At 39.2% G+C, this 22235-nt stretch overlaps 3 protein-coding genes across 4 annotated transcripts; 2 read left to right on the forward strand and 1 right to left on the reverse strand.

Annotated features, from left to right (window-relative positions):
* Positions 1–892: 892 nt before the first annotated feature.
* Positions 893–3923, forward strand: wbp4 (WW domain binding protein 4). Its single transcript, XM_050063293.1, has 10 exons — positions 893–1040; positions 1215–1287; positions 1375–1437; positions 1904–2030; positions 2133–2327; positions 2431–2495; positions 2591–2666; positions 2766–2980; positions 3071–3306; positions 3418–3923. Coding segments are annotated over exons 1-10 (1254 nt in total). The 5' UTR covers positions 893–1038; the 3' UTR covers positions 3620–3923.
* Positions 3924–6069: 2146 nt separating this feature from the next.
* mtrf1 (mitochondrial translational release factor 1) lies at positions 6070–12284 on the reverse strand. Of its 2 annotated transcripts, XM_050063291.1 has the most exons (9): positions 11804–12284; positions 10389–10486; positions 10224–10305; positions 9371–9478; positions 8768–8940; positions 8466–8583; positions 8231–8367; positions 6519–6617; positions 6070–6397 (listed from the first exon to the last, which is right to left on the reverse strand). In XM_050063291.1, exons 1-9 carry the CDS (start codon positions 12186–12188, stop codon positions 6260–6262), a joined length of 1338 nt encoding a protein of 445 aa, XP_049919248.1. In that variant the 5' UTR covers positions 12189–12284; the 3' UTR covers positions 6070–6259. The 2 variants fall into 2 exon arrangements, with proteins under 2 accessions (XP_049919248.1, XP_049919249.1); XM_050063292.1 differs by lacking the exons at positions 10224–10305; positions 10389–10486.
* Positions 12285–13736: 1452 nt separating this feature from the next.
* On the forward strand, positions 13737–20732 carry LOC126401890 (coiled-coil domain-containing protein 122). Its single transcript, XM_050063441.1, has 6 exons — positions 13737–13764; positions 14685–14800; positions 16379–16777; positions 16860–16976; positions 18222–18295; positions 20611–20732. Exons 1-6 carry the CDS (start codon positions 13737–13739, stop codon positions 20705–20707), a joined length of 831 nt encoding a protein of 276 aa, XP_049919398.1. The 3' UTR covers positions 20708–20732.
* Positions 20733–22235: the final 1503 nt, after the last annotated feature.

The following is a 22235-nucleotide window of genomic DNA, read 5'->3' on the forward strand; positions in this document are numbered from 1 at the left end:
GTAATTAGTTTTTTTAGGCATCGTCTTTTTTTTTTAGCTTGATTTTATATTATACTAAACCTGTTATGTAGATAGATCTGTGTTTTTATTCTTCTGTGTGCAATGAATGAGTGAATGTATGATGCTGCTGTAATATTGCAATTTCCTGCCAAGAATTATTAAAGTATCTATCTATCTATCTATCTATCTATCTATCTATCTATCTATCATGGATATCTTTAGAGGCAATCTCTGTTTATTCCTGACAGCAAGAGGTAAAAACAAAATCCTCCGTCAAATACAAACATACAAACTCGAGCCCCCCCTCCCACAGAGCACAAAGGTACAAATTAGGGGCCTAGAAATATGTTGGTATAATATACAATGAGTTTAGGTGATGATGCATACATGATGCAATCTTATAAAAAAAGTTCCTAAAAATATAAGGAAACTCATCTCTGAACATTCACAGTTAAGCTCTTGTTTACACCTGAATGTCAAACTGTATGTATGTTTTCCTCCAAGTCTGTAAATGGAGATCCAGATGAAGGCGTTAGAGTAGCAGGGAATATGTCCATAAAATATCACTTAGTTAGGGGACATCAGTTTACTCATTAATATATATATATATATATATATATATATATTTTTTTTTTAAAAGGTCTCTGAAGGAAGAAATGTTGGAAACCACTGTTACAGCCTGTATTTGCCACCAGTCGTGCCTGTATTCTTCCACTAGGGGGCGATAAATATGATCAAAACAAGCCGGGGGAGCTTTTGCTTGACGTCCGGAGGAACTTAGCCAAATTTAAACGTTTATTTTTATGTATGTATCTATTTTATAATTTTCTAACATATATATTATATTTCATAATATTTTAATATATAATTTACTGTGGTTTTAACATCTTATATCAGCTTGAGGGCTCATCTCGACGTCGTCTGGCGATGACGTCATCACAAAAGGACGCTGTTGTCATTCTTGAAATGTGGGAAGCTGTTGTCTTCGTATTTGGTTCGTTTTGAGTTCTTTCGTCGTGTTTTACCCACTAAGACATAATGTAAGTAATGAGATACACTCAGCGGCTTGTTTTGTATGTTGAGTGATTGTTATTATTATCAGTTAGAGTTAAAGTCTTTTAAACACCGGGCAGGATGTCAGCCAGTTAGCCGCGTTAGCTGCCCAGGCTACAGGTTATGTTTTGCTAGCTGATGATGGTTTTGTGCATTTTCAGGGCGGACTACTGGAAGTCACAACCAAGGAAATTCTGTCAGTACTGCAAATGCTGGATTGCGGACAATAAGCCTGTGAGTAGGCCGGAAGATGCAGTTAATCTTGCTGAGGACAGCTTTCACATATGCTAATGATATTCTCATGTTTGTGTTGCTTTGCAGAGCATTGAGTTCCATGAAAGAGGGAAGAATCACAAAGAAAATGTGGCTGCAAAAATCTCTGAGGTATTACATTTTATGATACATTTCTTTTTGTGTTTAAGATCGAACAGAATAAAGGAGCAAATGCTTCCTACTTCTACTGTAGTACATGTAGGATCTTCACAAGGCTTTACCTTTTAGTGTCAAATTAAAATGACTTAAGTCAAAAATTCAATGTTAAGTCATGTGAGGCGAATTTCATACTCTGTACGAACCCTGCCTATGTTATTCTTGGTCTTCCTGCTGATTCACTAACACACAGATGCACATATATTTGCATGGCTATAAAACACAGATTACACATAATCTATAAGTATCAGCGAGGGCGCTCAAGGACACACACACAGCCAAGAAAAACTTGCCCATCTTGGCACCGCTCTCAGGACTGGCAGAAGAGATAAGGTCCACATATAACACTCTGACTCTGAAGCTCTCTTCTTATTGGCTGCTGGTTGCTGCCGCTCACCTCATTTTATCTTTCTTTCTGCAGATTAAAAAGAAGAGCATCGACAAGGCGAAGCAGGAGGAACGCACATCTAAAGAGTTTGCAGCAATGGAGGAGGCAGCGCTGAAGGCATATCAGGAAGATCTGAAGAGGATGGAAAGGGAAGAAGCAGGTAATTTTTTTGTATATTTTACTGAAATAATATGCAGCATGTGGGCTACACAAGAGGAGCTTTTGCTCTTTGATATATTAAAGTTCTGTGTTTTTGTGTAAGGGTTACCAGTCCAAACCACAACAGCAAAGCCACAACCACAACCACAGGCAAAACCACAGGCAAAACCACAAGCCAAAAAACAGCACAAGAAAGAGAAAGCAAGCAAGAAGCCCAGAGACCAAACAGAAGCACAGGTTTGGGTTGAAGGACAAACAGATGATGGACACATATACTACTACAACACAGTAACTGGAGGTGGGGAGAACCTAAAAACACAAACATGTTTTTAGACTTTATGGTCAGACTGACTCTTCTCAATGTGGTTTGGTGTTATGTTGTCTTTGTGTTTTAACTACAGAATCTACTTGGGAAAAACCAGAGGGTTTCCAAGGACAATGCTCAGCTCAGCCTGGACAGATGGAGGTTAACATTTTTTTAGTTTCTGTGCATTTTTAAGTACAGATTTTGTTTCAAATTCTGTGGGTTGCTGATGACATGCATTTATATGTTGTCTTCAGAGCTCTTCAGGCTGTCCTTGGATGGAAGCCGTCAGTCCTGATGGTTATACATATTACTACAACTCTGAGACTGGAGGTGAAGCTATTTTTTATGCATCTAAAATTAGTTTTCATATCACTGTTATTCCCGGATTCACTGTCTTATTCTTAATGGATTATCTGTCTCACCTCATAGAGACCACCTGGGAGAAGCCAGCAGACTTTCCTTCGAATGAAGCGTCTGGATCTGGGTCCAACAAAGAGGAGCAGAGTCAGGAGGAGCCCTCAACCGCTCAGGCGGAGCCACTGTCAGGAGGAGAGGAGGGCTCCAGTGAAGCCCCGGCACCTCAGGAGGCTGAAGTCCCCGAACAAGCCAGCCAGCAGCCCAAAGTCCCAAAGATCAGCTTCAGGGTGAGAGGAGTCCTGGCAGTGAATAAGAATAAGTACATTTTGGCTTGTCAAATTGCAGACCTCACATCCTAATCCTCATTATGTTTTCAGAAAAGGAAAGCAGAAGCTGAGTCGTCAGAAAAGGAGGAGGAAGATAAAGTGAGTGATGATGCTCCCGAAGAGGAGGCTGACGAGGTGAAAAAAGAGGAAGATGTCCAAAGTACAACAGTTGAACCTGAAGAGAAGAAAGAGGAAGAGGCAGCACCAGTGACAACACAAGCCAAAAGGCCCAAAACTGCAAATCCATATGGGGTGTGGGAAGCAATCCAGGAAGAGGAGGATCCATAGTAAGTGTTGTTTAAATGGTTGATGAGGATACTGATAGACCATGAAGTGACCCACAGATTGATATGCAGCCAACATGTCCTGATAAAGCTTCCTTTTTATTTCCTCTCCAGTGCCAAGGTTGACTTACAGCTACCCCAAGTGGAGGGAAGCACCGCCAGCGCACCAACCGACCTGCCGCCAGAGCCAAAACCAAAGTTCAAGGAACGCATCATCACATCCCTTGGAGAGGAAGGCGGGCCTGCTTCGTTCAGGAAAAACAAGACACAGAACGGCAAATCCAGAAGCCTGCGACAGAGAGACAACGACGACTGACCCAGTCACATCAAAACTACACGCAGCAGAGAACTCTTTCTATGAACTTTTTTGACATTTCGATGCGCCATTTTGATTTTTGAAGCATATTAAATGTATTAGGAGTGTTTTATTCTCTTTACATAACATGCACAAATATCTTTTTTACAGTTAATTTTTTTAGGGCAAATTGGCCTGAGAAACTTGAAGACAAGGTAAAAAAAAAAAAAATACTGTTTATTTAAAAATGTCACAATCCATGTTCTTCTGTTTGTTCTATGATCTGTCATAATTAAAGGGTAACTTTTTTATTTTTCTACCTGGATCCTATTTTCCTATGTTTTGTGTCTAAGTGACAAATGGAGACAATTTTGGAAATTGGTCCAGTATTAATGAGAGTGCTGCAGCTGGCAGCAGCTTAACAGGCTGCAATGGAACCCCTTGAGGCTTTTGTAAATTACAATGTACGTCCACTAAAAGTGTTTGTTTTTGCCACTGACAGGCTCAGATTGTTATTATGAGTGTCAATTTTATAGAGAGGATCCCTACAGAGATAGAAATTTTTTAGACCTCTCTGCGAAAGTGTTTAACCAGAAACAGCACTTAAAATCACTATTGCAAAACCCACCAGACTCCGTTTAACCATTTGAAACCAGACCAAATTGGCTTTATTTCTTTTAAGAACATGGAAAGAAGACAATGAGCAATGAAAGGAGAAATTACCCAAGAAAACTAGCAAGAAATTAGTCAAAAGAAAATTAAAAACAAGAAAATCAGTAAAATAAAAAGAGAGGAAATTACCGAAAAACAGTGCTTAAAAAGTATAACAATACTGTAACATAATTTTGAATAGTTATAATAATAATTATAAATTGTTTTTCTCTAGCTTTTTCCTTTTTCCCTAGTTTTTAGAAATATTTTTTTTTTCTTTTTTGCAATTTGTAGGACATTTACTACCAAGTTGCTCATTGCCCTTTTTCCATGTTTTTGAAAAATTTGCTCCAGTGGTTAAAAAAATCTTGCGAAAGGCGTCTGAAAGCAGCACAAGAAAAGTGATGTCCTTCCAGGATTTGAAGGATTTAATAAACTAATTTTAGCGTGTATCTAGCCAGCATGTTTTTATATCTTCCTGGGTGAATTAGGGGTTTATTTCAAGCAAATTAGAGTTTCTGATTATTGGAACAGTTAAAAGACGAACCCAGATTGTTTTGTGAGTTTGATTTTCTTTCTGTCAGCTTTGAATGAAGTAAGTTTTCCAATAATAAAATTAGTGTTTATTCAAATAGTCTGCTGGGTGTGGAGGTAGCGATTTCAGGGCTGTTTCTGGTTAAACAAAACAACCTCACTCTTTAACAAAAGGTCTATCTCTGTAGGGACCCTTTCCATAATGTTGTCAGACACTTACAATAACAATCTGAGCCTGTCAGTGGCAAAAGCAAACACTTTTAGTGACGTAAATTGACAGCACACATCCCCTGAGTGGTTACATTGCAGCCTGTTTCGCTGTTCGCTTAGTACTGGACCAATTTCAAAACTTGTCGTCAACATCAGTCACTTAGACTCAAAAACATGGGAAATAGTATCCAGGTTGAAAAATACTAAACCAACCATTTAAGGTGTGCGACACTTTGATAGTCTTCAAGATCTCTCAAACATTATTGTCATTGCATTCTGTTGCCTGTTAAGAGCAGATTTACCTACAGAGCAATTCAAAAAATGTTTTTATCTTCCATAGTTGTATTTTTTTAACCATTGTAAGTAATGAAAAGCTGGTAAGGCGTCCTTGTGGAAACATCATTGCAATATTTGACCGTGACACTTTCATAAAGCAGTACGGATAGGCTTGATTAAAGATGGAACAATGTGATCTCAGTGACTTATGACTGAAAATGTGAGCTTGTCTGAAAATTCAACTGACTTGAGGTAAACAGTGAATTATAATAAGATGTCAAACAGGTACAGAAAAAAACTGGAGGCTGCAGGTCAGCTGGCAAACACACGCAGGGTGTGACGTGGTTTTGCTGGGAGTGTGTGTATAAAGCTGATAGGTGGTTTCACCGCACCCTGATTGGCAAAGAACCATTAAGGATATTTGCTGATAATAAACACGACTGATGTGTGTTTACATTCAATGTAAGAAGTCAGTTTTACTGCACTTCACTATGAAGTTTTTTCCCAGTGTGTAGTAGAAGTTTCAGCCTCATGCTCATTAAGAAAAAGGTTAGATTAGAATTTGGACAACCAAATCTCACTTGTTGCACATATGCCATAAGTATATTGAGAAAAATTGACATTTAAGCTTTGCAGCTTTTACTTTACAATAGTGTGTAATAGCTCAATTTTAAAAAAAAAAATCTGATAGGCAAATGCAATGAGTTTATCCTGAAACAGTTTAAAGTATTGCTTATTTATACTACTTACTACTCATTTATAAGGCTGTTGCATTTAGGGAATTGCCATGACACAAAATACATAATTTAATATTTTATTACAAAAATAAAAACCTCTTAAATATGAGTGAGTTTTCAATCTGACTACTGCACAAGCATACATTCATATTGAAATAATATATATCTGAGCCCTGGTTTGCAGTCACAGAGCTGCAATGAGTGTTGGGGAAATGCATCTGCTGAATCACTTGGCAGGAAGCTGTGGTGGGTGTCAGTCTGCAGACTGTCCAGACTCCAGTGGTTTCAGACTACAGCTGCTCTCCACCAGCTCCAGGAGAGCCTCCCTCTCTGCGTGTTCAAGTACGTCCGAGATCAGATCCTGGAGAGCCTCCCCTCCTCTCATGAACTCCTACACATGGAGCACAACACATGAGACACTGATTTTCACTCATGAGTTTAAACAAAGAAAATAAAAGGCTATAACAGAGACGACACACTGAAAAAAGAGACACGCTGGCGTAATATTTGACCTTTATGTCTCTAGTAGTATATCCAGTCCTGTGGTCTGTGACACGATCCTGGCTGAAGTTGTAGGTACGAATCCTCTCTGACTGAGAACGTGTGCCCACCTGTGGTTAGGGACACGGGAGTGAACAGGAAGGAATGATGTGGTTAAAAGGACAAACGTTTGTTGATATAATCTGTGTATCATTTGTTCTTTTCATAATAAATAGGAAGTCCAAAATCAGAAAATTATAAAACAATCCGTTAATACATTATTCATTCATGAACCATACACACAAAAATAAAAATAGCGGCTTGCTCTTTTTAATACTTTCGATTTTATGCTCTCGAAATCCTGAAGATATGATTTTCAATATCAAAAATACAGACGCTCCTCTTTTTTATTAAACTGATAGAGCGATGCTGTATTTAGGCAACGCAGCGCACAGCACGCAACACTAGAGGTCAGTCTCTACACACAGCTGAGCTGAGAGAGACGGCAACCTCGAGTGGTGGTAATAATGTAAATAAGAAAAATGCCTCTGCCAGTGTTTGGGAGTATTACAACATAAACTTTATGTTGAGATGACTTCTTCAACTACAAAAGCAGGTTATTAGCTCCATGATTTTATTCAACACATCTCTGTTTAGCCCACTTGTATAGGTATCTGCTGAAGCAACAAGTGTCATCTGTTCCTCCAGCAGGAAGGGTGCTTATTGCCTGTCTATTGATTATTCTATGGGTTATGTTCAATGGTCTTCACTGCAGGAAGGTCAGTCTAGTACCTGAACTCTTTTTCTATGAAGCCACAGACATGCAGAATGTGTCTCATTAGTCACGTTTCCATTACAGTTTTGCGCAAAATAAATGCAATATTTCTAAAGTTTCGACAAAGTACAACTGCGACTTGCAGGTGTTTCCATTAAAAGGTGTTTTGCGTATGAGCTGTAATTCTCGTAAAATCTCGTCCCGCAAAGACTCCACTTTGTTTGCGGAAGTAACATGGACAAATCTCTTGCGAGCTGGAACAATCATCTCGGTTGCTGCTGCTGCTGTTGCAGTAGTCTACAACCGAAGACGAAGAGAGCGAGTGGTATTCCAAAGGCAAAGTCCTTATGTGTAGCAGCGACCACGGATAGAGGATTTCTGGGAGAGGATCGTGAGCGAGGAGTTCACCAATGTCATGTCCGGTGATGTATATTTGTGAAAAAAGAGTTTCCATTACACTTTTGCGATATACTTCTACATTGACATGTCTGAAAAACCACCTCATGAGAGCGTAAAAACTTTTTCTCGATATTTGATTATTAAGATTAAGATTAAGATTATTTTTTTGTCGAAATGTAGGTGTTTCCATTACCAGTTTTTTATTGCAATATTTAGGTTTTGCGCATTTCTGGGGTTAATGGAAACGCGCTTATGTCTTGCTAGAATAAGCAGGAATGTCCCTGAAAAAGATGCTGTCTGGATGGCAGCATATGTTGCTCCAAAATCTGTTTGTACCTTTCAGCATTCATGGAGCTAGAAACCTAAAAACCTAGACTTAATTTGCATCACACAGTGTGGCTGACTGTATGTGTATACTGGAATGGGAATGTTTCAGAACTCAGTTTTTAAGATTTCTTCAGTATCAAAGTAATTCAGTGAGAGTTGTCAGTGGTACACAGAAAAAAATGAACTGTTAATAGTTCAGCTAAATTAATCAAATATAAAACAGAGGTCATGCTGCTCACTCACCTGCTGCTTCCTTGCCGTGTGCCTCTGCTCAGTCTCTCTACCCATCATGCTCTGGTAGAGCCGGGCCCTCAGCACACGCATGGCGGTGTCTCTGTTCTGCAGCTGAGAGCGAGTCTGCTGACACTCGGCTGTTATACCTGTTGGGAGGGTGAGATAAGACATTAAGACAGACAAAGATAAAAGCAGAACTGTCTTGACTCTGCAGCAGCTTCAGAACCGTTATGGCATGTTTTACCTGTGGGAAGATGAACAATGCGCACTGCGCTGTCTGTTGTGTTGACACTTTGGCCCCCAGGACCTCGAGATCTGAATGTGTCGATGCGGAGGTCCTTTGGATCGATGTTGACTTCAAACTGTCAACACAAAACACAGGACAGACACAGTGACTTACATTTTAATCATGCTAACAACAGGGCTCCCACACATTTTTTACCAATGAAGTCTGAAAACATTTCCATAATATTTTACCCCATTTCCATGATTTAATGTAAGTAGTTAAAAAAAGGTAGCATTGACTGATGTAGAGTGAACGTGTACCTCCACTGGCTGAGGCAGGATGATGACAGTCATAGTTCCTGTGTGGATACGCTGCATCCTGGAGGAGAGGCCCACCTCAGGGATCCTTTGCACCCGGTGTGTTCCTCCGTCATGCTTCAGATGTCTGTACACATTCTCCCCAGCTATTCTCACTGCTGCATGATGCAGACCACCTGAGAGGAAGAAGCAGTCCATTCATGCAGTTGTTCCCAAACCTCTTCTGTCATGCCGATCTTTGACATCCTGGCACAGGTGAAACTAATATGGTTCTGTTTCAGGTTTTCAAGTATTGCAATGCAATGCAGCAATTAATATATTCAGTTTCTGCCACTTTATGTGCAGGTTTGTCACAATAAATATAACAATTCTTATTTTATTTCACTGTTGTTTCCTTTCTTTTTATTTCGCATTTAACCTTTTTTCTTGTTACTAAATATGCTAATCATTATTAGAAGTATACATTTATGTCTTTTTTCCTTTGCAATTTCTGTCAATGTAGTTTTTGTCTAGTAGGACACCAATATATTATGTGACCTGTCTCACATTTTGGTAAACTAATTTTTCCAGGACAAATTTCACAACACAGACAAAACAGTGACTTACCATACTCAGCAGGTGTGTAGTTCAAAACCTCAAAGTCCCAATTCTTGTAATAAGCAAAACCCTGGTACATGTCAAACATTTCTCTGGTGAACTGCTGACAGATGTCACCTGAAACAACATAACAGCATAGTAAGACATCATACTGTGTGCTGCTATCTGACATGTATTGGTTAAATGAGGCTGTAAAGCAGGGTTGTGTTTTTTGAGATAAAGTGAAAAAACCTGGGGGTTAATGTGGCTGCTTCTCACATTATATGGGCTACTTAAAAAACACATACCTTTTCTGACAATACACAGTGAGTGGGGTAAACTCTTTATACCTCTTTATAAAAGAAATACAAATGGGAAATTGAGACTAGACAACAGCTAGTGAAGTGCACGGGACATTTTTTAACACCCTACAGATGAACATGATCATATGACAGGACACTGTCATACCAGACACATCTGGCTACAAATTCAAACACATGGGGGGAAATTAAAATGGAGAATAACAATTCGATTTCTCAGAGCTCATGTTGGAGAAATTGTGGGGCATGTACTCTTTATCACACCAACATATTTGGCAATGTTATACCCCAAAGTCTGAATGTGAGGGATAAGAAACACCTCTTACATATATGACTAACAGCAGCCTTAAGTGTATAACCATCAGATGGCTGAAACCAGACCTTCCCACATACAATACATGGGACCTCTATGATACGATGGAGCCCTGTCATGGCTTTTTTAATACAGTGAGGTTTATCATCTAGTATCAACTGGCCCCCAGGGTGGACTTTGGACATGCCTGCTGTAAAGCTGTCTTATATTACCCACATGGTGAAGAGAACATTTTTGAATCCTTTCATACCTCCTGTTGTTCGTCCTGAAACAACCTCCAGCAGAATGTTACTGGAGTCCAGAGGGTCGGCAGGCACAAGGGCTTTGATCAGCTGAGGAGAGAGAAGATTTACATTAACACAGAATAATCTGTAACACATGTTTACACATATTTGATCATGGCTTTGTGTCTTACATCTTTTCTTAAGGCCAAAATCTCGGAGGAGATCTGAGCTTCCTCTTCTTTTAACAGCTGGGTCAACTGTTCATCTTCATCTTTGGTACCGGCTGAACCTGCAGTCAGGAGGGAAGCAGATCAGGGTATTTACATTGTTTGGTGTCTTAATGTTAACTGCAATTTCAGAGCAACAGAGCAGCAACTAATGATAACTTCATTATCCATTAATCTGTTGATTGTTTTCTTCATTAATGGATTAGTTGTCTGGTTTATAAAATGTCAGATAATGGTGAAAAATGTTGATCAGTGTTTCCCGAAGCCCGAGATGACGTCCTAAAATGTCTTGTTTTGTTCACAACACAAAGATAATGCATTTACTGTCACAGAGAAGACCAAGTATTGATTATATAACTATTAATATTACAAATACAAATTCAACCTCAGGTAGCCCGTTGAATGATAAAAATCAATTCCTTTTTCATTCCACAAATAAAATGACTTAAGTGAGATAAACAGACTAAAGACTTAATAGATAATACGACACTGACATAGTTTTCCTTCGTAATACACTCACTCAACCACTTTATTAGGTACACCTTGCCAGTACCCAGTTGGACCCCTTTTTGCCTTTAGAACTGCCTTAATTCTTGGTGTCACAGATTCAACAAGGTGCTGGAAACGTTCCTCAGAGATGGTGGTCCATATTGACATGATAGCATCACACAGTTGCTGCAGATTCATCAGCTGGACATCCATGATGTGAATCTCCCGTTCCAGCACATCCCAAAGGTGCTTTGTTGGACTGAGATCTGGTGACTGTGGAGGCCATTGGAGTACAGTGAACTCATTGTCATGTTCAAGAAACCAGTTTGAGATGATTTGAGCTTTGTGACATCCTCTGTAAACCCTTCTGGCACCAACAACCACGTCACGTTCAAAGTCACTTAAATCACCTTTCTTCCCCATTCTGATGCTCCCTTTGAACTTCAGCAGGTTGTCCTGACAATGTCTACATGCCTAAATGCATTGAGTAGCTGCCACGTGATTGGCCGATTAGTTATTTGCGCTAACAAGCAGTTGAACAGGTGTACCTAATAAAGTGGCTGGTGTGTAAATCACAAAAGTCAGCATATCAACACATTTAAAATCACAATAACATTGTATCGTAACTTGAGTATTATGATAATATTGTATCATGGAGCCTCAGGTAACACCCAGAGTGCTTAGTGATACAGTTATAATAATGCAATACCTTTATTCATGTAAAAGACATTCTCTAATAAGACTTTTAATTTATAATTTCAGACTTTGACTTCTCCTAGGGAACCTGAGAAACACATTTCTACTCTTTGTGGTACTGAAAAGTGATTATGACATGTCATAAAAACATACCACTTTAGATAATTGTTGCTGACAGAAATAAATAAACTCACTATGCAGAAGTGAATGGACTTCCTCCAGGTCTTTCATGGCTTGTTCAACCCTCTCAAACACATTTGCCAGGGGCAGCAGCGCTGTCTGTTTCTTCATGAGCACTTTCCTGTCTGACTCGCTGAGGTAAGCATGCTGTAACTTCTTGCTGAGGTCTCTGTACTCCTCCATTAACTGCTCAAGATACCTCTGAACTGACTCAGTCTGGTACAAGTCCCCAAAACCCCTGTGACAGAGGCGTCTGGGTGCTGCTGTACCCCAGCAGTGTTGCACCTGTGTGATGTTAGCATGTCCTGTTCGTGTCCCCCATCCTGCTCCTCTTCCTCTGCTGCTGTAAACCACACGGCTACACAGAGAGCACAGTCGGAACCAGCGGCTGACGAGCATTGGGCTTCATTTAGGGAGCAATGAGTGTAGTAAAACTGTTAACACGCGTGTTGTTCAAGTGTTGACAACTGCTGTCATTGCCACTGTGCTAGCCGGAAGTGAGACCGGATGTAGTTTGAGGTCGACGAGAAGAAGAGGACTCTGGGAATTGTAGTTCCATTCTATTGACCGTTAGACCCATAACTGTTGTTGTATTATAAAAAACAAAAATCTTTCTATCGATCGGTAAATAAAGTTGAAATTAACGCTGATGTTAATTGTATGTCACAGGCTCTAACTATTTTTGCTAGTTAGCAGTAAGGGACTGTATTTTTTCATAAAATTACAACAATAAAGTCATAAATCTACGAGAATGACGTCATAATGTTATATATACATGTTTTTGTATATATACATAAATAACATTTTTTTATATTAATGATATTAATATCATATGTAGGTTTAGACAATGCCACAAGCAAACAGCACAGGGGTGAGAGTAATTTTAAGTTGTTGTTGTTGTTTTGTTTGTTTTTTGCACAAAACAAAACAAAAGAAATACAACAACAAAAGGGGAAAAAACAAGTTCCAGAAGGATTAAAAAATTCTCACCTCAGTAAGCATAATAAACAAATACAAGTCATATAATCAAAAAAAGTAAACAAGCAAGCAAACAAAGGGTCAATAAGCAAAAACAAAATAAGCAAAGTAAATAAAGACAAACAGTTGATTTATTTAGCAAAATGCAAATCCTCCTTAAAAATTGCATTATTATGCAAGTTTGTGTGCTCTTCAGCAGAATATGGGTGCATGACAGCCAGCTGTCATTGGTCCAAACACACAAAAACAACAAACTTTCTTAAGCTTTCACATCACATGCACATACACACATTACAGCACGCACAAAGCTGGCACTGGCAACATGTGCATATAATGATCACTTTCCCAAATAAACTGTACCCAGCACTGGGAGATCAGTAACTTGTTACAGTGGACGTCATTAGATTTCTTTTGTTATTGTTTATTCTAAAGTTAAAAGTTGACTATGAAATCCCAGAGTTAAAAAAAATCCTTGTTTTTTCACTACTGTCATGTATGCAGGACGCAGGGTTTTATGTTTTTACAGGATCTGGTTAGTGTAAAACATTTATTTTTGGAGACATTTTAAATGAGACGTGTTGTTGTGTTACACTGTTGTGTTACATGTGTTCAGTGACCATCTGAAATTTGAAAATACAAAGATATTTTCTGTTTTCACCCTTTCTGGCTGTGATAAATAGTGTGATTCTGGTGATTTTTAACGAAAACATGCTTTCAAACTCACCAGCAGAATTGAGGGATCAGAGAATAATTAAAATAATTACAAAATACAACCAGTTAAAGTTGTATGTCCCTCCCCTAAGGGAAAATACAAAACACAAGTCCCTCACCAGTGCTTAAAAATATTTGGCCTGCCTCCCCCGTTTTGCACCACCTCCTCTCTCCTGACAAGTAATGAACAGTCCCTAACCTCAAGGAGCAGCAAGGAGCAGGTCCAACCATAGCGTCAGGTAGCTAATTGATGACAAAATGGCGACCGCTGGAGTGTGTGAAGACGGTAAGATATAAACTAATTATTGTCAAACATGCTAATTGACAAAATAAATTAATAGAATTACAAGAGTGTTTAATTAACTGAGCCCAATAAAGGCTATTTAACCATGAAAACAATAATGCTAACGTTAACTTTATGTTAACTAGCATAACTTCGTTGGCCAGTTACTAGCTAACGTTAGCATAAATTTAGCTCACTTTAGAGCCTTTGTCAAGCATAGACTGTATAAAATTAGTAACTTGTGTTATATTATACAGTGGTGGAATGTCACTAAATACATTTACTCAAGTATTGTAGTTAAGCTAAGTTACCTTATAATTTTGAGGTACTGGTAGTTGAGTATTTCCATTTTCTGCTATGTTATACTTCTACTCCCCTACATCTCAGAGGGAATTACTGTACTTTAGTTACTCGTTACTTTGCATAGTCAATGTATTAATACAAAATATAAATGAGCAAATAAACTTTGATGTGTTATTACAGATTAAACTACCCAGTAGTAAAATGAGCTCTACATTTAATAGCAGCAACATTAAAGTGATGAACACATTAAGTTAATGCGTCAGTGATTATAATCCAAAATGTAACATATATTATTCTGAAATGGGCCATTACTGCTACTTTTACTTAAGTAGAATACACTGATATTATATTAGACAATCTATGTTTTGAGTTTTTGAAATCGCCATTAACTTGCATGTGCTAATTTAATTGTGGCTATAGCCCCATTAACTATGGGTTAGCTACATGTTTAAAGCACCAGCATTTAGTGTGTTCAGGGGCGTCCAAAATTAAAAGATGACCTTTGGAAAAACTGCCAGCAAGACCTAGGCTGACTACCTGGCAGCTAGTTTGTGTTGACTAGGTTAACAGTCAGCTTGTTAAACAGAAACTTTAATACGCTTTTATTAACTGTCCCTCAGGAACACCGGAGAATTCTGAGTTTTCCTTAACCAAGGCAGTGGAGGATGTCAGCCAACACGGCTGTACCATGACTGAGGCCCTGAAGGAGAAAGAGAAGATACTCAGTAAGCTGCAGGTATGTCTTTATCCCTAATAGAGCTCTGTTCACTAAAGGCTCAAGCTAACACTGCTTTTATAATTTAAATTTTTCTCTCTGTTTTGCAATTTAGACACATTCTGACATTATAAATAAGCGTTTACATTGTCTAACAGTAGAGGTTGTACCAGTTAGGTATAAGTCGAGGTGCTACAGTGGGGATGGTGCCCCTAAGAGGTACATGATAAATGGGAATTCAGTTCTACAAAGATTATGGGTAAATTATATTTAACATATAGCCATTATTTGTGATGGCACTGTGTTCACAAGCCCTCATTTTTAGAATGAATACATATAAAAAAAAATGCAGAAGTGGTTAAAAAAAAGAAAGAAAGAGACAAAACTGTGCAGAGTTTACAGTGCCAAAAGTGCATGTGGTTCGTTTGGTTATATTTGCCACTAATGCTTAGTTTTTGCTAATAAAAATAGTTTATTTTAAGGAACATGCATGAAAATGAACTTAAAATCACTTCACTAATAAACTAGTCATAAATATGTGCACTGAAGTTACAGGAAGGTTGGGTTTTTTTTATTGTAAATGTGTGAATCAGGCATGCATAATAGACTGGTTATCTCTCAATAGCTTAGTTATTCAACTGAGCCCTGTCGTTTTTGCTACCATTTTCCACAGGTTTAAGTTAAATATCTCAGACTTTTTTTATGCACTAAATAGACTTATTTCTCTCAAATTTTGGTCACAAATTTGTCAAAATCCATGTTGGTAAGCACTTCTTCTTTTCCAAGATACTTCATCCCCGTGACATGTGTGGCATATCAAGTTTGATTACACAATACAATGCTACAGATGTTGCAAGTCTTAAGAGATTGTGCCTTTGGCATGCTGACTGCAGGAATGTCCACCAGAGCTTTTGCCCGAACTGAATGTTCACACAAGCCATCTCTGATGTCGTTTCCATAAATTTGGCAGTACATCTCCGGCCTCACAACTGCAGACCACATGTAGCCACACCAACACAGGAGCTCCACGTCCAGTGTCTTCACCTGCAAGATCGTCTGAGACCAGCCACCCAGAAGAATATCTGCAGAAACCGTCTCAGAGATGCTCATCTGCACACTTATCATCCTCACTAGGTCTTGACCTGACAGCAGATTGTCATCATGACCGACCTGTGCAGTCATGAGGCCGGTTGGATGTTCTGCCAATTCATGAAAAAGACATCAGAGATGGCTTATGATAATGAAATGAACATTCAGTTCACAGGCAACAGCTCTGGTGGACATTCCTGCAGTCAGCATGCCAATGACACGCTCCCTCAAAATGTGTGACACCTGTGTAGTAATGACTCTGTTTACTCAGCCTCTTAATATGCCACACCTGTCAGGAGGATGGATCATCTTGGAAGAGGAGCTCACCAACATGGATTTTAAGAAATTTGAGAACAAAATTTGAGAGAAATATATATATGGAGTGGATAAAAAAATCCTTAACTTAAACCTGTGAAAAATGGGAGCAAAAACCAAAGTGTTTCAAAGTGTTCAGATTCTTGCAGAGTAGACACTGATTTGGATGTTTTTGTAATATGCCTCCTTTTCCAGGCAGTTCTTTTAGATGTTGAGAAGAAAGGTGAGATGGCAGAGCAAGAGCTGAGATCTATACATAGGGAATTCCTGATGCTGGAGGCCGAGATGGCGTACCTGGAGCAGCGGACAAAAGTCCTGCACGATCGCTGTGCATCTATCTGTAAGGACAACACAGATCTCCAGATCAGTATAAGCGAGGAGGAGAAGAACGCTCGCATGGCACTGGAAAGGTTCAACATTTACCGAGACAAGATGGAGGGACACAGAGCAGCTGTCTCACACGTGCTGAGTCAGACAGAGGCCCACAAAGAGCTGGAGGAGAAGAGAGCGCTGGTCAAGATGCTGAAAAATAAGAAAGAGGAGCTGAAGAAAGACTTGGAGAATCCAGATGGAAACACAGTGCAGATGGCAAAGGTGGGGAAAAATGAACTGGATGATAAACTTTACATATCATGTTAATTGTTTATCTGACGCCCTTTCCTATTCTATTCTGCAGAGTGAGATTGATGCTCTGAAGAGGGAGATCTCTTTGATAAGGGAGAAGTCAGCCAAGAAGAGAGAGCATCTGCAAAAAGCATTTGAGAATCAAGCCCAGTTAAAGAAATCCATAGAGGTATGGCAAAGAGAAGTAGGGAATTTATTGACTATGGTTACAGCTAACGATTATTTTTTAATCATTGATTAATTTACAGATTAATTTCCTTGATTGATTTTACACACACCTTTAGGTGCAACCTAGACACATCATCAGTGATGTAACCTTGTGTCATTGGGTGTTTCGGGTCTGTCAGCATGACACCTCAGTCCAGGTGACCCAGCCAGGGTTGATCAGACCCCGGCCTGTGTCTAGGTAGCTAGTGTGGTCCATGGATCACTCCTTTTGATCCACAGCCATCTTGATGCCCTCTCAGCAGCATCAGTGATGTTCCTGATGGCTCTCCTGCTGTGCAGTCTTCTGATCCCCAGCAACTTGAGGGCCCTGTAGAGCAACTAGCCGGCAAATTCTCGGCAGCCGACCTCGATGGGGTAGCATCAGGTCTACTATCCATTGCCTTGGCATTCACCTGAAAGCTCCTCAGATTTAGCCTTTCTCCTCTCAAACACCTCTCCAGGGCACAGTCAATGCCAGCAGGACCACCTGCCTTGATGATTCTCACACGAGAACCATGTCAGGCCTGAGCGTGGTCACAGCAATGGTGTCTGAGAATTTGAGCTGTCTCCCCAGGTCGACCTTCAGTGGCCAGTCCCGGGCTGTTGCCAGAAGTCCCCCCTGATGGGTTTAAGCACTGTTCGGCTTCTCTCCAACTTTAACAAAAGCAATAGAATGCTTCGCTGGTTGTTGCTGCCTGCTGAGAGAGATAACCCTCATCACCTGGTTGTGGCATCACCGGAAACGCCCCTCTTCTGGGGCTTTTAGTTAATTAACCTGTGTAGTCTATAAAATGTCAGCAAATGGTGAAAATGACCAACTGTCAACAGAGCATGTTTACTATCACAGAAGAATACAAAAAAATATGAAATATTCACATTTGAAAAGCTGCAATTAGTGAATTCTAGCCATTGTTGCTGAGAAAACTACATTAACAAATAAGAATTGTTGCAGATTCATTTTCTGACAACTGACTGTAATGCAGCTCTCATTTATATATACTGAAACTACAGATGAAGGTACAGCAATTATTTCATACAAATGTATAAATTCCCTTTTGCCAATAATTTGCTAACTGTTACACATCTGATTTTGAAATATAAACCCATGAATAAAGATATTACGACTTCAGCCTATGTTCATAATATGAGCTCCAGTATCCCCAGTTAAAACTCAAACTGAATTTTGTTTGTGTTTCCTCTCCCTCAGATCCAGAACAGGCGCTATGAAGCCGTCATCAAGCACCTCCTGCTCCAGCTGAGCAGAGCCAAGGCTGCCCACAGGTACAAATAAATGCAAATACAACACCAGTGATTTTCACATATATTCAGGATTCTGAGAGTTATGACATTTTTAGAAAAGTAAAATTTAAAAAATTGTTCTCCAGGCCTGGAAATGATTTGAAATTAACAGAATGTTTTGGAAGAGTTATGAGTACACATTATTTTGGCTATTGTTTTAAAACAAAAAAAAGGACATCCCAAAACATGTCTAAAGTTACGCAGAATACTTTCCTTGTTTTACTAATTTAAAAATAAGTGCTGCGCTGTGTAACAGTTAAAACATCATCACAGGGTGTCTACAGATTCTTAAAAAGTCTTAGATTGTCTTAAATTCAGATTAGATGGGTCTTAAATAATTTCAGTCACATTACTGCAAAATTTTTCCAGCCTGACAGACCCTATGACTGTTTACAGTCTTTGGACAGACCGAAGAAAAATGCTTTTTTTTTCTTTTCTTTTTTCACAGCTGTATTTCTCTGAATATTGCAATAATAAATAGCATTTATTACAGCGAGGAGATTTTGTTTTCTTTTTACATGAAACATGTAATGTAACATAATGGCAACTTTATTTTCTGTAGCTGTCGACATATCGTTGCTGTCTGCGTGACAACGTTTAGTTTGACTGCTAAAAGCTGAAATTGTTTTTTTATGTTTGAATAGAGGTTAAAATCTGACATATTTTAAAAAAAAACGGCAAGTGGAATAAGAAATAAGTCCCTGAAAAAAGTTTTGAAATTTTGTTCATGAAAATGTGTGAGAACCCTGAAAACAGGAAAATGCAAAAAAGCTGTTATGTAACCAAGACTTTCACACTGAGATTTGAGGCACCTAAGATATGTGAATATTCACTATCAGTGAAGTGATTTGCTTAATGATCCTGTTGACAGTTACTACGAAGGGAAGGCTAACATGGTAAGTAATATCCAGACAGTGTGTTGGATCATCAATCTACTTGGACAGGGGAAGACTGAAGGGCATGATGCCAATCAGCCTTAATTTATTAGGGTATCATGTACTCATGCACTAATACTACATGTTCAGGCAAGGTCGCAAAACTATTGTCAGACATGTCTATTAAAAAACATTTGTTTAACATGAAATAAATGCATACAGGCGTGTCAAAAACTCAATAAAGAGGTCAGCATTTCAGTTAGTGTTTTGCACAGATGTTAAGTCCAAATTTCGGGAGATCAAACCAGAGGTCAAGTAAAAAGTAGAGACAGCAAAATTATGTTTATTGAAGCCAGATAATTAGGAACAAATTTTGTTGTTTTTAGTACATTTAATATGGCTTACCTCTCTGTTGTGCCTTTTCATACGTTGTAGTTTAACAGGAGGCTACTTGGAGATATTATTTTTATTTATTTAACCCATATTAACCAGTCCCGTTGAGACTGACGATCTCCTTTACCAGGGAGACCTGGCCAAGCCAGCAGCACACATGTTACAGCCAAACAGCAACCACACAATAAAAAAAATAGATTATATACAGTAACATGTAGAAATATTAGAGCACCTACACACATACAAGAACAAACCGATACATTCATTCTCGTACTTATGAGAGCTTTAAAATCAGGCAGAGAGACCAATTCACGTAGCTTCAACTTTTTTTAAAGGTTATTCCAAGTGAGAGAAACAGAGTACATAAAAGTTTTTTTTTTCCCAGCTCAGTCCATGCCTTAGACACATTTAACAAAACTAAGTCTTGAGATCTCAGACTACAGCTACAGGCAGATCACTGTTTAATCAAAGTACAAATGTACGGAGGGAGTTTACCCAGTAAGGCTTTATAAATGAACAAATACCATCGACTGAGCCTACAAAGATGGCCAACCAGCTCTGGAATAAAGTGCACAGTAATGAGTGAGGGCTTTACAATTTGTAACAAATCTCAGTGCACTATGATTACCGTATCCAACATATGCAAACAATGTGCAGATGCATTCATGTACAACAAATCACCATAATCCAGAACAGGTAGAAACGTAGCAGCAACCAGTCTTTTCCTGGCCTCAAAGGAGAGACAGGACTTGTTCCTTAAATAAAGCCCTAACTTCAGCCTCAGCTTACCTGGGGTTTAAAAGAAAGGGAGTCATAAAGCCAAATACAGAGATATTTGAAACAAGTGATATCCTCCAACTTCTTCCTCTGAGCAGTAATAACATCAGGAGTGTTCAAAGGCTCCTTCCTAGTATTTGAGAGATGCATAACCTTAGTTATATTAGCATTTAAAACTAGCTAACTTAAGAGTTAAATTGCTCCTGACGTTGCACGTATTAAACACTGCCAAACTGTGTCTGCTTCACTCAGGCAAATTTCCGAAGATGTCTACACAATGGAGAGAGAGCTAGCTGAGCTCAAAGAGCAGCTGCAGTCATTTGAGGACTCATCGGTCAGCGGTCAATAAACTGCAGTGTCAGGCTTGTCTAAATTGGACAAACATTGTTTATGATACAGGATTGTTTTGTTATCAGATTGAATGTGAGCCTGTAGTTATTATAGGTCTGTTTGTTTGAGAAAGAAGTGTTGTTGTTACCACAGTTGAACAGCTGGGGGCAGCAGTCAACTAAATGTTTAACTTGATCTGTTTCACTTCATCACAAAGCCCTCACCTAGATGGTCATACAGTAGTTTGATATTAACATAACAGTTATTGTAGATTTTTTTCCTTTAAATGCATGAGTTCTGTCTGAGAGAAAACAGCAGAAGTATTAAAATATTTGGCTGTCATCGCATTCTTTGATTTCCTTTAAGAACAGGACAGCGCACACTTTCCTGCAGCTGTTCGGGGGAATAAAATGGGGGCAACATCAGCAGTGCGTGGGACGGGATTTTAGGTCAGGTGGTGACAGTTAATCGGTTTGTCCAGTCAGTGTCCACAACAGTGGCCCATGCAGAACAGAAGCCAAGTGTCTACTCTAACTGTTGATGTGATGGTGTTGTTTTGGTACACGCTGTTCCAGCTTTCGCTTCACTGGCCCGCTTGATGATGTGTGAGGTGACAGTCCCACTGCCGGCTAACAAGGGCGTGACTGTGCCCCTTCAGCCATAACTCAAAACTAATTAAACAATGAAACTGCCTTTTCAGAAAGTTGTTCATGTTCATGTTGAATCAAGAATAAGGTTACGTTGCGTGGGTACTTTTGTGCAGATTTTTCTTATCCATCATCTGCAGAGATGATGTGTGTGTAAATAACCAAATAACCAATTTCAAGACAAATGCATTCAACTTTTTGACATTTAAAAATAATATTCCATGAAGTATTTGTGGAAAACTTACAGGTATCGAGCAAAAAACTGTGCAGCAACCTATTAGTACCTACAGCTTTAATGTACAGTCACTGAGTGTGGTTTAATGTGTGGGAGGTAAAGGACAACATGTGATGAATTACCCAAAAGTTAGGAGTGTTTTCATTACCCACTCAACCACAAATTGTAGTTTAGTGGGCCATTTCCTCAGAGGTGCGCTTGGGGAGTCTCTCCAGCCAGTCTGGCTGCCTGCTTTACCGCAGTACTGCTCTGTCTGTATGACCTTATTAGCATGTTCTCAGCCTGACAGCCCTCTGCTCTGTCCTGCTGGCGTAGCTCAGCCCCCGGCCCCCTCCACTCAAACTGTCAAAACACACACAATATTGCACACATAAAGTCACGGACCACATGTGCAGCATACTGCCCTTAACATCCTTTTCAAATGCACAGTCAAGTAGGGATGTAAGATAAAATCGATACACTTGAATATTGCGATATTATGTTTTGTGTTATTGTATCAATTCTAAAAAACACCATTGATTTTTAATTAACAGTTTACACTTAAGTGTGTTCAGCCATTTGACTCACCCCCAACAATAAATTGCTAGCGTGTTAAAGGGGCCGTGATAAATACAAATGCAGATCTCGCTGTTGCAATTGCATAAGAAAGTGAACTTTTTTTACTC

This window comes from Epinephelus moara, chromosome 15 (genome assembly GCF_006386435.1).
Source record: "Epinephelus moara isolate mb chromosome 15, YSFRI_EMoa_1.0, whole genome shotgun sequence".
NCBI lineage: Eukaryota > Metazoa > Chordata > Actinopteri > Perciformes > Serranidae > Epinephelus > Epinephelus moara.

Excerpts from the sequence above, each read along its gene's own strand:
- wbp4 (XM_050063293.1), top strand. Across the intron at positions 1,438-1,903 it reads TGGCTGCAAAAATCTCTGAG|ATTAAAAAGAAGAGCATCGA; the intron begins GTATTACATTTT and ends TTCTTTCTGCAG. Across the intron at positions 3,307-3,417 it reads CAGGAAGAGGAGGATCCATA|TGCCAAGGTTGACTTACAGC; the intron begins GTAAGTGTTGTT and ends TTTCCTCTCCAG.
- mtrf1 (XM_050063291.1), bottom strand. The coding sequence starts at position 12,188 with ATGCTCGTCAGCCGCTGGTTCCGACTGTGCTCTCTGTGTAGCCGTGTG. Across the intron at positions 8,941-9,370 it reads CTACACACCTGCTGAGTATG|GTGGTCTGCATCATGCAGCA; the intron begins GTAAGTCACTGT and ends TCTTCCTCTCAG. Across the intron at positions 8,368-8,465 it reads CATTGTTCATCTTCCCACAG|GTATAACAGCCGAGTGTCAG; the intron begins GTAAAACATGCC and ends CCCTCCCAACAG.
- LOC126401890 (XM_050063441.1), top strand. The coding sequence starts at position 13,737 with ATGGCGACCGCTGGAGTGTGTGAAGACG. Across the intron at positions 14,801-16,378 it reads AGATACTCAGTAAGCTGCAG|GCAGTTCTTTTAGATGTTGA; the intron begins GTATGTCTTTAT and ends CTCCTTTTCCAG. Across the intron at positions 16,977-18,221 it reads AGTTAAAGAAATCCATAGAG|ATCCAGAACAGGCGCTATGA; the intron begins GTATGGCAAAGA and ends CCTCTCCCTCAG.